The sequence below is a fragment of the Sinocyclocheilus grahami genome, unplaced genomic scaffold, assembly GCF_001515645.1.
Source record: "Sinocyclocheilus grahami isolate Dianchi unplaced genomic scaffold, SAMN03320097.WGS_v1.1 scaffold96.1, whole genome shotgun sequence".
NCBI classification, from domain to species: Eukaryota; Metazoa; Chordata; class Actinopteri; order Cypriniformes; family Cyprinidae; genus Sinocyclocheilus; species Sinocyclocheilus grahami.
The window spans coordinates 1,270,507-1,284,639 of record NW_015505275.1 but is presented as its reverse complement, the minus strand read 5'-3'; the positions used below and the strand labels follow the sequence as shown (position 1 = coordinate 1,284,639).

The 14,133-nt window shown below is 37.6% G+C and overlaps 1 protein-coding gene across 3 annotated transcripts; it reads right to left on the bottom strand.

The window, feature by feature from the left end:
* Positions 1–654: 654 nt before the first annotated feature.
* LOC107587767 (arginine/serine-rich protein PNISR-like) lies at positions 655–11,185 on the bottom strand. 3 transcript variants are annotated; one of them, XM_016275669.1, is made up of 11 exons: positions 11,119–11,185; positions 10,472–10,579; positions 9,778–9,960; positions 4,246–4,478; positions 3,988–4,156; positions 3,706–3,896; positions 2,842–2,991; positions 2,654–2,753; positions 1,998–2,051; positions 1,523–1,714; positions 655–752 (listed from the first exon to the last, which is right to left on the bottom strand). In XM_016275669.1, the coding sequence occupies exons 2-11, from the start codon at positions 10,560–10,562 to the stop codon at positions 703–705; spliced, it is 1,413 nt and encodes a 470-aa protein (XP_016131155.1). In that variant the 5' UTR covers positions 10,563–10,579; positions 11,119–11,185; the 3' UTR covers positions 655–702. The 3 variants fall into 3 exon arrangements, with proteins under 3 accessions (XP_016131155.1, XP_016131158.1, XP_016131156.1); XM_016275672.1 differs by having other exon boundaries at positions 655–749; XM_016275670.1 differs by lacking the exon at positions 11,119–11,185 and adding an exon at positions 11,021–11,080.
* Positions 11,186–14,133: the final 2,948 nt, after the last annotated feature.

Sequence of the window (14,133 nt, the reverse complement as noted above, 5' to 3'; positions counted from 1 at the left end):
CCTAAATTTAAAAAAAGAGGGGGGGGGGGGGGGAGGGGGGGGGGGGGGGGTGTTGGAGTGGAGAGTTCACCTACAACTGTTGCCTCGATAATGAGACAAGCCTGTTAACTCGTGGAATTTTAAAAGAAGTGCACAGATTAGAGGCAGAACGCCCCTCAATGCTTGCGGCGGCTGGGAGACGTTGACCTGCAAAAGAAGCGTTGGACAGACTATTAGTGCAATCACAAGTACAGATCACATCCAGAACTTCATACACACACCTTAAACAGCTGTTGGATCAACACTGAATGAGAAAAGGGGGAAATGACATCAATCTCTGTAGCACTTAGGAAGCACAGTCCAACCATTTGTGCACAATTCGGCTATTACACATTCAACATTATGTGACTGCGAATTTAAACTTAACACATTCATTTAAAATCAACTTCAGGATAATCTGGATTGCAACAGCTAGGATATTATACATACTATTGATCATTCACACACACACACACACACACACACAATTAAAAGAGTTCAATAAAAAAGTAGAAAGAAAATGGATACTACCTTGATCGTGACTTAGACTTGTGTTTGCGGCTTGCCTTCTTACCAGACTTGTGAGACCTTTCCGTTGACCTTGATCGACTACGTTTTGATTTCTTAGACTTTTTCTCTTTGCTAACCTCAGGGGAAGGGGACCTGCTCCTGCTGGACTCTGAATCAGAGTACTTCCGCCCTCTCTCTGCTTACACTGTCTGATGCCAAATCTTCTGAAAACACACAAAGAAAACAAATTACTGTACACACATTTTACAAGGTTGAATAAATGTTTGAATATATATTTATTTTAAAACAAATAACAAAAAACACATTAAAGCACTTAAGTAGTATAAATAAAATATTTTTTTAAATCAAAATTGTTATAAAAAAAATTATCATAGCCGTTGTAGCCTAAAAATTTGTGTAAAAATTGTTAAATCACAAAATATTCCTCCAAAGGTACTTTTTGTAATGTCTATATGATGCTTTTCTCATTTAACACAATGACTTTTAAATTTTAAATGATCTTTTGATTGTAATTTCTCAGCCAAATGTATGATTAATTGCCACAATATGTAATTAAACGTATACAAAATTGTTTTTATTTTTTATTAAAGTGTGTGTGTATACACGCACTATATGGTCAAAAGTATTGAGACACCACCTTCTAATGAACATCTGTAACTACTTTAGTAATTATTTCCACGAGTACAAATCTTAATGTTTAAGCATATAATGATATTCTAGGGAATTGTGTGCTTCTAATTTTATAGCAACAATTTGGACAGGACCCTTTTCTATTCTAAAATGATAATGCCTCTGTGTATAAGGCAAGGTTAAAAAAAAAGAAATGATTGATTTTTTTTTTGCTTATATATTATATATATATATACACACACATTTATTTTCTGATAAGAACAATTTCTGCTGATAAACTGACTATAACATTTTTTTTAAATATGCCATTAAAATGTTCACAATTTTCTCTAGATGCACCCACCTTTTACAGTCTGTACCTCCAGTGCCAGCCTCTCCTGCAGCTGCTGCTGCTCCCTCTCTTTGTGACGGAAGGCATCCTGTTTCTGGCGAATGCGGTGCAGCAGCTCCTCATCGTCTGTGTCTGACGAGTCTGACCCCTTTGCGCTTCGCTCCTCATCCTCACTCTCGTCCGAGCCGTACTCACCCAGCCCTCCTGCGGCAACAAAGCCCCTCTCTTATAATAGACAGCAAGAGCATGGCGATCATAGTCGCACGCTAACAGTCCCTCATTCTCACCCATTCGACTACATAATACTTCACTAAAGCCCACCTCAATAAAAGAAGCATGCTTTTTATAATCTGTGTTGCTGGAAGCTAACCATTGAGAAGATCTGCTGCTTGAGCTCTTGAGCTTGTACTAAAGTTCATTAGAGAGCCCCCCACCCCCATTTATTCCCCCAAACCCCCCCGTCGGACCAAAACGTAGACGCACTTACCGAGACCAGTCAGAGAAGCCAGTGCATTTGACTGTGCCAGCTGTTTTGCAGGAGCTTTGATTCACATCAACAACAGGAACAACATGTTAAAACACATACAGCCACCACTTTCGCATAGGCAAGAGTCTCTAGAGATGAGGGTACACATATGCACTATTCACAAGAGCTGCCTTTGGCAAAATAAAATAAAGATAAAAAAGATGGAGAGAAGAAAAAGGTTATCACACAAAGTCCGTCAACACACAAGCAAACAGTGGAGGAGAAAAGAACCAGTCTGTACTAATGCATTGTCACTTTCGTAATGAGAAGCTGTCTGGCAAACATAGGCGTGAGGAAGTACTTTTGTTTTACAGGAAGTAAATCTAGGAACAGATTTGACTGGGAACCCTTTGTATTTTGCATTTAACTGCATCTGTGTGACCATTTTCACCCTCCCTCTGCGGTTTTTGTCTTCTTTTGCATTAGCAGACAATGGCCAATAAAGACTAGCAATTTTGCTTATCATAAAGTATTACCATGATGCATGTCAGACCAAAAGGCTTCATATATTTATCAGTCAAAACATAACCAAGTCTAATTTCTGTGGAAATGTGTCTTTTCCTCAGAATTAAAACTTGAAGGCACAGTTGCATGGACAGAAGGGAACAGGTGCAGACCTTTAGTGGCTTTGCGATGAGTTTCTTTAGCCACCAGGAAGATTTCCTCATTTGTGACTTCAAGGAGGACTTCGGTAAGAAGAGTTTTAGTCATCAGCATCTGTGGGGAGCAAATAGGACCAGTTGAGAAACACAAGTCACAAGTGTGGAAGATATATGCTGAGACAGAAGTGTGTGTGTGAACACACCAACTGAAACTCTTTCTCCTCTTCTGTCATTTCTGGTTCACTTTGGTCTTCTTGAACAGGAGGAGAACTTCTTCCACCAAACTCCAACCTTCTCCCCGATACGCCATCCTCCCCAGCACCATCTTCTTCACCATCCTCATCATCACTGTCCTAAATTAAAGAGGAGTAGGTGATTGGACCAGAGACCATATGCTTGTGGATGACATAAACGCCGAGAGGAATTATTAGTGTTTAGTGTGCAACAGCTAACAAGCAAAGTAACTAAATTTAAAAGACTTCATGAAATCAGTTGGCGTTTTGTGGCTCAGTCAATGTCAGTTAGTCACCTACAAGTTGTCCAAAAAATATATATTTTAGCAGATATACACTACTGTTTAAAAGTTACTAATATATTGTTTTGGTGCTCAAACATATCATATTATCATCAATGTTGAAAACTATTGTGCCACTTAATATTTTTGTGCAAACTGATACTTTTTTTTTCCCTCAGGATTTTCTTTTTATCAATAAGAAGTTCAAAAGAACAGCATTTATTTGAAACTGATTTTTTTGTAACAATGTAAAAGTCTTTACTGTCACTTTTGATCAATTTAATGCAGCCCTTGCTGAATAAAGGCATTAAAACCATACTAACCTCAAACTTTTGAACAGTAGTGTACACATTTTAAAATGTTCCAATTAAAATACTTCAACACGAAAAAGAACCCTGCGCTCAGCAAGACATTTCATGGGGTCTTTGAATTTAAGATAATAACAATCATGTCAATGAGCATTTGTGCATGTCAGCGAACCCTGGGACAACAGTTGCCAAAGTAACCTCAGCAGATTCCTTTGCTGTAAACTGATTCTGAAAAAGATGCTTACAAATTTGCTCTTGCGTGGCAACCGAGGCCCATCACCTTCCTCCACTACCATATCGCTATCTCTTTCATTATTTGCCATTTCAGCACGCTCTCTCTCCATCCTCTCCTTCTCCAACTTTTTCTGCTTCTCACGATCCATCTTTTCAAGGCCTTCTCGAATCCACGCAGGCAAAGTCCTCCGTTTAACAGCATCTAGACCAGGAACCAAGACAATATCACAATGTGAGCCTTTTATAACAGCAGTTTTTCCTATGCATCTACATTAATCAATATTTATATTCACCAAGAGTAGGCGTCTCTGGTTTAATTCCTATCTGATTGGGGGATCTGGGCCGTTCAGGTCTGAAGCCAGGGAGCCGGTCTCTTCTGTTCTGTGGTCCTTCAGGCCAATAAGGTGCATGAAAGCCAGTGGAGGGTGGTCCGTATGCTGCCCCTGTTGGTACTGCTCCATGCTAACAGGAAACGGAAATAAATGTGACTAAAACTGGGAAGTTAGGAGACTGGGAATAACTTTTGATAATCCAGACCCAAGTAAATGTACCTGATAATCAAACTGATTGACGCCAACTGGGCCCATAGAGTAAGGCTCGGGCTGACCACCAAACCCATGACTGTTTTGATGAAAGCCTCCATGGTGTGGGTCTCCAGGAAACTCCAAACTATCTTGACTGTTACTGTCTTCCGACGGGTTGACGACATCCATCGGTCCTTGTCCAGGAGGAATCCATGCTTGTTCCGGAGGGGGAGGAGGAGGCTGGCCATGCATTCCCCACTCTATAAACAATCAGCAAATACAGTCCTAATTTACAAACTGTGTAAAACTCTGCAAGTAAACAATAAGTTCCACGGCAAACTGACAAATGCATCAGCCCTACTGACTTTGGCATGCATCAAATTTCAAAGATGTCATGTATCATAGAGAAAAAAAAAGCATTGTATGCAAAAGGCCCGTTGATTATTGATGCGTGAAAATGATAATCAAATGACAAAATTAAAGTTTTCACTTGGCTGAAAGCAAAAAAAAAACAAGTTTACTCAGGTACCTGTTCAGTTGTTCTCAGGTGATTAATTTATTTAATGCCATGTCAATGGCTATATTCAGGACAAAAACAACTGCATCGCTCAATTCGATCAATACCCTTTTAAAATAATGTTTACAATAATAAAATTTTGTCTTAAAGGGGTCATATAATGCAATTTCAAGTTTCCTTTCTCTTTGGAGTGTTACAAGCGGTTCGTGCATAGATACGATCCCTAAAGTTGCAAAGACTAAAGTCTCAAACCCAAAGAGATATTCTTTATCAAAGTTAAGACTCGTCCACGCCCCCCTAAAACGCCTCGTTTAAACACGCCCCTACATATCTACATCACTGTGTGGGAAGATTTGCATAACACCGCCCAAATGTTCACGCAAAGAAAGGCGGCATAACTTTGATTCTCGCTGTAGTATTGTTACCGCTGCCGCCATGTCGTGGAGATGCTGTGTGTTTCGTTGCGAAAGAGAAAATACTTTGTTTGGTCTTCCAAAAGAGGACAAAACGAGAAATCAGTGGTTAAGTTGTATTTACAACACTGTTCCAGAACACTTCTACCCAAATATTCAGATGTGTACAGTGCATTTTACGGAGGACTGTTTCCATGAACCTGGGAGAGTAGCCTACAATGCCGGTGTCCTGACATTTTATCCTACCCATCAGATTGTCCTACCAGGGTTTACTGCACATGCGCACATCAATATTGTCAAGTTTCCTTTCTCTTTGGAGTGTTACAAGCGGTTCGTGCATAGATACGATCCCTAAAGTTGCAAAGACTAAAGTCTCAAACCCAAAGAGATATTCTTTATCAAAGTTAAGACTCGTCCACGCCCCCCTAAAACGCCTCGTTTAAACACGCCCCTACATATCTACATCACTGTGTGGGAAGATTTTCATAACACCGCCCAAATGTTCACGCAAAGAAAGGCGGCATAACTTTGATTCTCACTGTAGTATTGTTACCGCTGCCGCCATGTCGTGGAGATGCTGTGTGTTTCGTTGCGAAAGAGAAAATACTTTGTTTGGTCTTCCAAAAGAGGACAAAACGAGAAATCAGTGGTTAAGTTGTATTTACAATACTGTTCCAGAACAGTTTAACCCAAATATTCAGATGTGTACAGTGCATTTTACGGAGGACTGTTTCCATGAACCTGGGAGAGTAGCCTACAATGCCGGTGTCCTGACATTTTATCCTACCCATCAGATTGTCCTACCAGGGTTTACTGCACATGCGCACATCAATATTGCGTCCTTTTTCTCACGCTGAACAACAATATTTAATGTATCTGCATGTTCTGAACCTACCCTTACAATAGGATAAATACATTGTTGGTAGCATAAACTGATAGGTAGCATTATTTGTCAGAACACCGGCTGTGCACAAAGGTTGTTTCTATAAAGTGGGGCAATTCCAACTTTGCAAGGACAGTCTAGCGCTTCATGACTCACAGCCTGTAAGTACGTTTTCATATTTAAAGAATTTTCCACTGACTATTCAAACGCGAGTTTTGAGCAGTGTAGAGTAGCACTTGTTGTTTGTCGTTTCTCCGATCACAAATGCAGACATGGTTTTATGTTTACGCGATAAGCAACACAACTCATATAAAGGCAGTATAAGTCATTATAATATGTAATTATGTCCCCACTGGATGCAACAAATGCCTTTTTTTGTCCCCATTCTTTATAATGGGTTTAATTGTTTTTTAGGGATGTAACAATTCACTCAACTCACGATTCGATTCACGATTTTGATTTCACGATTCGATTCACGATTATTATAATTTTTTTTTAACAAAATGAGATTTAAGACTAATTATAAATTAAATGTGTTCTTTTATTATTGCTTGGACAAAATGCTGCACATTTCTTTGTGAAATTGATATATAATACTATAATAATATACTAATATAGCACTTGCATATTACTGCTCTTTTGTTGGTTTTGATTGCTTCTATTGTACTCATTTGTAAGTCGCTTTGGATAAAAGCATCTGCTAAATTACAAAATGTAAATATAATGCAAATGTAAATAACAAAACTAAATTGAAATTTTAAAACAAGTCCCAAATCAAATAAATAAGTAACACAAAATAAATATCTTCATATAAACAAACTTAGGCTTTGTCTGTGCTCTTTCCTTTTAAAATTAGAGGCAACCACTGCATTTTAATCATGATCCAAACAAAGATGCTGCATACATGCAAAATGAGCAGTTTTTAAACTAAATTAGATTGTATAGTTTCGAAATTTGAAGCCAAAGCAGAATGGTTTGACTTCAGTTTTGTGAAACTATAAATAAAAATATCTGCATGAAACAGCAAAGCTGAATGAGACGCAGATTCACTCTCTGCCAGCAGGTGGTGCTTAACGCATTTCCTGGTTTCCGCTGTAAACAAAGCAGCGCTGAACTTATGAACTTTCATATGCATTATACAGAGGCAAGATGAAAAGAAAAAATACCATCTAAACTTTTCTAAAAACAGTAAGTTCCCCTCAGACATACATTCATATAAACTCCTACACCTAAATGAATCGCGATTTGTTTAGCATCTCAACCGATTTGAATCGTCACATATTTGAATCGATTTTCAACCGGCTCGCAGTTAATCGTTACATCCCCTATTGTTTTTGTCTCATCGCTCCGGCCGGGAGACGGCATCACAGTATGGTAAGGGGCGTAACATTTCCGTCCCACGCTTGAGGTATTCGGCCAATCACAACGCACTAGATAGCTGGCCAATAAGAGCACAACTCGCTTTTCAGACCGATGAGTTTTGTAAAAATCGATGTGTTTCAGAAAGGCGGGGCATAGAGGAGTAACAATAATGTACAGTATGTGGAAAATAATGTGTTTTTTGAACCTTAAACCGCATAAACATTTCATTACACCATATAATGTTATTTTTAGCAACGTCATATGACCCCTTTAAAAAAGTCAACATACACAAAATAAAAATATAAACTAAAATAACAGCAATAACAAAAATAATAGCAGTGGCTATTATATAGTCTTTGAACTTACTATATGACAAGAATTCTAAAATTATTTATTTTAATAATTGAAAATGTGTTCCTCAGGAGATGAATTAAACCAGTTGTAGTTAAGTTCTTTGGCAACAAACTGCCTCTCAATATTAGACGACTTTATTTAACATAACAGCCATTTATGCACAAATTAGATGCATTATATAAATCCCTGATATGTAGTTTATGCAGCTTGGCTCTAAGAAATAGAGACCAACTCACAGAGTAACGCAAGATAATCTGTCAAGTCCTGTCCCAATAAAGACGTAACTTTGCCTGAATTAAATAATATGCAGCCATGAATGAGCGCATGTTGGAAATAAAAGCGCTGAATTGAATTCTCTCGCTGTTGTCTATGCTCATCGTTAGTCTCGTGAAGTCGGGAGTCACATAGATAATCCGTCAAGATCCTCTCCCAATAAAGACGTAACTTCGCATGAGTTAAATAATACAGCCATGAATGAGCGCATGTTGGAAATAAAAGCTCTGATTTTAATTCTCTCTCTGTTGTATATTTGCTCATCATTAGTCTCGCGAAGCCGCTTTTATATTGCTGTTCACTCACCGGGTTGATGCGGTTGATGCTCAGGAAATGCTCCAGCACGGCCACCGCATGTAACTTTTAACAAGATTCACTTGTTTAAAACACCCTAAATTGTATTAACATGTACTATAAAACCATTATTTCGCTAACATCTAAATAAATACAACTCTATGGAAATTAATTATTTATTATCTCCGCGAGCGATCGCAGTTTGAGTATAGTTCTGTGTAACTGCATAGATAAACCGCGCTGTCAGCAAGAATTTCATAATCTAGAAGGACAAAAACGTTATTAATAATTCTGATATAACATTCCAGTTGAGAAATGCAATAAAATACGATGTTTTGTTTGTTATATTCCAATATTCCAGAGAATATTATTCAGTGAATTAACATTATCCAGTGAATTATTCTTGACTCTGTAGCTATTAAACAGCTTATAAACCTACTAAAACTGTAGTTTAAAATGAAGTTGATATGACTCCTTTCCTTTATTTATTTTCTCCATTTGAAAACATTAGACATTCTACATTTATTTTGCTTATTGTTAATATTAGTGTTGTTGCTGTTGATGCTTTTTATAAATAAAATGTTTTTTTGTTGTAATATAAAGATTAAATTTAACATGAAAGACTAATGCTAATTTTCAACACTTGAAAGTTGACTGAAAAGAGGAAAAACCAAAGTGAAGTATGTTCTTACTTCACTCAGTCGTTTATTTACTTTATAACAATAAATAAATATTGGTTCCGCATATCGGTTATCTGGCACATAAACATGCAAATAATTGGTATCGGTTATAAAATATCAATATCGGTCAATCACTACATCAAAGATGTTTGTTTCTTCATGAGAAGTGAGAAATTTAGCATTGCATCACTTGCTCACTGACGGATCCTCTGTAGTGAATGGGTGCCATTAGAATGTGTGTTCAAGCAGCTGATGAGAACGTAATAATCCACAAGTAATTCACTTGACTCCAGTCCATCAATCCATTTATTAACTGTTTGGACTCTTATTCTGATGGCACCCATTCACTGCAGAGGATCCATAGTAGAGCAAGTGATGTAATGCTAAATTTCTCCAAATCTGTTCTAATGATGAAACATCTAACAGACAAACTCTTGGTTGCCCATAGGGTGAGTAAATATTGAGCAAATTTTTATTTATGGGTGAACTATTCCTTTAATTATTCTGCAGACTTTTGAAAGGGGCTACTTCTGCTTTCTATTGACCGACTGGCAGATTATTTAAGATTTAAAGTCACAACTTAACAGGAGTAGCAACAGCTCATTTCTTCCGTATTACAAAGAAAGTGAGGGCTTGATTTTATCAAACAGTTGTTGACTGGATTGGAGAAATCCGGAATACAGCACCACTGAGAAGTCTACCATTACAGCAGAACACATAGGCCTAGCTTAATTATGATATGCCTTTAAAATGCTCACAGTCAAACTGAAAAATTGGCCTTACCTGGTTGCCAACCTCTGCCAAAATTATGATCACCGGGAAAGGCACCATGGTTATTATGGGCTGGAGGTTCCATGTTCTGTATTTCCTGGCCGTTGGGCTGAATACCCTGCTGGTCAGCAACCCCTCCAGTGGATTCTTTCTGTGCAATCCATGCTTGTGCTAGAGCAGCCCAGTCCACTTGACCTGCAAAAAAACACACAAAACTCAAACACTGCACCAAACCGAGCAGTTCAAACAATTGAACTATGTGATAACAGCCAGCTTCTTTGGCAATGAATGTTTGTGGCTTACTCTCCTTGTGAAGGGTGTCAATGATTGTCTTCTGGACAACTGTCAGATCAGCAGTCTTCCCCATGATTGTGTAGCCTAGTGAACCAAACTGAGACCATTTTGAAGGTTCAGGAAACCTTTGTAGGTGTTTTGCGTTGATTAGCTGATTGGCATGTCACCATATTCTAATTTGTTGAGATAGTGAATTGGTGGGTTTTTGTGAAATGTGAGCCAAAATCATCACAATTAAAAGAACCAAAGACTTAAACTACTTCAGTCTGTGTAATAATGTTTGAATTTATTTAATACACGAGTTCCACAATTTGAGTTGAATTACTGAAATAAATGAACTTTTCCATGACATTCTAATTTATTGAGATGCACCTGTATGTGCAAGCTCAATTAGATCAGAACAACGGCCAACCTGGATCTTGCTGATGCTGAAATGACTGCATCCACTGCTGCTGTGAGCCCAGGGGCCACTGAGGCCAGGGCTGTCCTCCCTGGTCCCACATCTCTAACCGTGTGATTCCTTCGCCAGAAGCATTATGAAATACACATGCAGATGTTTATGAAACAAACATTTTACTTGCACAGCATTAACAGTGACTGCAAATATAGCATGTAAGCATTTTGAATAGCAGTTCCCTTATAAGAACATGAGAAACAAGCCCTGCTTTTCATTGTCGATCACTACAGCTGTAATGTAACCCTGCACAGCTGCAGTTCCGGAGACACACAACAGAAATACTGTTCTCACTCAGACTACCGCAAAACCAGTCTAGGATAGTCCATGCATCCTTAAAATGCACGCGGAGTGTTTTATAACGGATTTCTGTGCTTCACTGAATATAATTATGACATGAATTAAATAGACATACGCGTCGTCGTAGAGCTAGCTATGCAAGCGTTAGGCCGCGCGTCTGCAATATCAACACTTATGAAAAACTTTATTCTTTCGGCTAAAACGCACAAATTTTACTAGTTCAGCGATCGCCGAAACTGATGCGAATAAGCGCAGGACTCTGAAGTAGTTGGCTGAAGGTTTACAGACACGTTGCGATCTCTTACCTCTCCGATTCTCACCAGTAAAATGGCGATGATGACCCGGAAACAATGCCAGCAACAGTACCCTCACAACACAGACCCTCTACTTGCGACGCACGTGAAGATGGTATTATAAACACTTTCTATACACACTTTTTTATTGTTTATTATTAATTAATTAAATAAATATAATCATTTAAAATAATCTCAAAATCAGATTTCACTGTATGAACTTAAAAATCTGAAAGAATAACCAAAATTATTAGGCTAATAAATACCTTTAAAAAAAACATTGTAAAAATTGTATGCATATTTGTGTTACATATCCAAAATCTGCATATTAAGTCTAACCTTTTTACAGCAAGGTCCCCATTGATATTTACGGTATTTCTGTAATGACAAAGCTGTTTGTTTTCAAACTTTTGCATCTAGAGAAATTAGAAGTGACAATGTATTAGGCCTAATATAAAAAACTGAATTTTATAACTCCAGAAGTTTCAATAACTGAACTTATTACGAATTGAAATGGCTTTTCGTGTTCATGATTATGGATTTGTTTTATTCTTTCCCCACTCACGGATGGCAATATTTCAGCAATTTACAACCAATAAAATGTTTTTGAGCTTAACATAACTAGAAAAAACATCTATTATAAAAATTACCACGACTTATAAAATAAAAAATTGACAAGTTGTTGGGGGAACACATTAAAATAAAAAATACTATGTCAGCTTACAGCTTGATTTCTATTGTTTTGTTTTTTCAATAATTTCCAGTGGGTCCCAGCCAGCCCCTAGCTGACAACCACTGTTCTGAGTCTTTTTTTTTTAATGACTGATAAAGAATATTAGCTTTAAAATTATTTTAAGTATTAAGTATAAAATATGTTTATATAGATTGTAAGAGATAAATTTTTTAGGCCTTATATTAATTTAGAAACTATATGAAAGTGTCTTACCACTAGACCGTTTAAATGAACATGAACATCTTCAATTTACCAGTTCCCATGTCAATAAATACACTAGACATATATTGTTATAAGAATGTAACGTAACAATCTTTTCTTTTAGGTTCTTCGGTTGCTTTTTTTGAATTCTTTGAATTTAGTTTCAAAGACAAGAGTGGTGTAGTATTTACTGTCACACCACATTGTATTTGTTTCAGTGAGCAATTCAATACCACACTACGACTGAAGCTTGTGTGGAATGAAGGAATTTTGAAGACAAACCTTCAACAAACCAAGAATTGAAAAGCACAAAAGAGTTGAATACACTAGGTATTTCAGATAACCTCTCTGGCATCTTTAACACATCATAGCAGAGAAATGCATACAGTAGGGCTGGTTCAAAACCAAGAAATTAAATGGCCATTACAAGTAGAGCTTTGATATCCTATCCATCATACCGATTCATATCATACACTTTTAGTGGTGTCCTCCCTTGCCACCCCAAACAGACAGAATTGCATTTGAAAGAGTGACAGAAGAGGTTACATGCTGTAGAGTAATGCTGGGTCAAAAAAGATAACGAGCATCATCTCTAACCACTTGTTATGTCTGCCCTGAAGGTATGAAGAAAAGCAAAAACCCTTTTCCACCCGGACATGTCTGAATGTCTCCCTTCACATTCAACGGGTTCTTCTGAAAGCAAAATCAGCTCCACCCGTCCCTCATATCAGGTTTCTCTGTCACTTCAGACCGAGGGGAACACATCCAATCATTAACTCACATTAAATCACTCGCACAACCTCCCTGAAAGAGAGCTCTGCTTTAAAAATAGACATGCTTTGCAAAGATTGCACTCTTGTTGGTGTTTTTACACACTGTTGTAACTGATAACCATCTTGATTCGAATGTCACAGAATGAGGAGAGGAGGAAGGCAGGAGGACACGATCGTTTCGGACATTGCCCTTTTCTGATTCCACACCCACCTCCTCTTCACCAGTCAGCGACATGGTCTAAAACAGCATGCCTTTGCACCCGTCACGCCGAATCTCAGCCGAGGACAGAGTGAAAATGGCATCCTGGGATTTGTGGCGACAACATCTCCAGAAAGAGAAAGAGAGACAAGGCACCCAGAGACCCCAGATATAACGAGATGAAATCATTTCAACCCACTCAAAGGTTTTCTTCAACTACATGTATTTAAATTATCATTTTAAATGATTTTGTACTGGATTATGTTCACAAAAATTCAAGCAATAGAACAGCTTGAGGAACCCTGAAGCCATAAACACCACACAAATCTATGGTGTTACAATATCTGCCTGGTAAACAGAATAAATAGTATTGAACAAGATACATATTTTACATACAATTATGTATATTTCTAATCAGTATATACACAAACAGTTCTCTTTATACTCTTGTATGAATCAAATACTTTGCTAAAGACATGCAAAACAATCTAAGCCCTCATAAACCGTAGGCACTGATGTAGTTTTAAAAATCAAAAAGGGGAAATAAGAAATTGTTTTCTACTCGTATTCATTTCTGAAAAATTAGGCATGAGGCAAAGTCCAGGAATATTGCACCAACTCCTTAACCATTAGATACTGAGAAATGTTCTCGAGTTACAAATTCATAAAACTTTACAGGAGGGCCCACTTCTATGATTTGAATTAAACTACATTCAAAAACATTAGTACTGATCAAGCAAACCAAAGTTAAACGTTAACACAAAAATAAATGACAGTCAGCAAATTACAATTTATTATACTGTTGTCAAGCAACCTTGTGAATATGAAATTGTCTCCAAGTAAATGATGATATGTTGTTTGCGTGTGTCTATGTGTGTGTGTGACTAGTTTGTGTGATCCAGTGCAGGATATGACGGGTTTAAACGGCTCTGAAAGCAACAGCTGCATATTGTGCTGAGTTTCCCTTTCACAACAGAGGTTATAGACTCTTTTGGCACAATCCTCCCTCTCATAATATATATTCTATACATATTTATCTTAAATTACTCTTTGGCAATTTCTCCTGCAAAATTTACCCCCCCCCCCCCAAAAAAAAATCTAAATTTTTGGCTCAAATATTC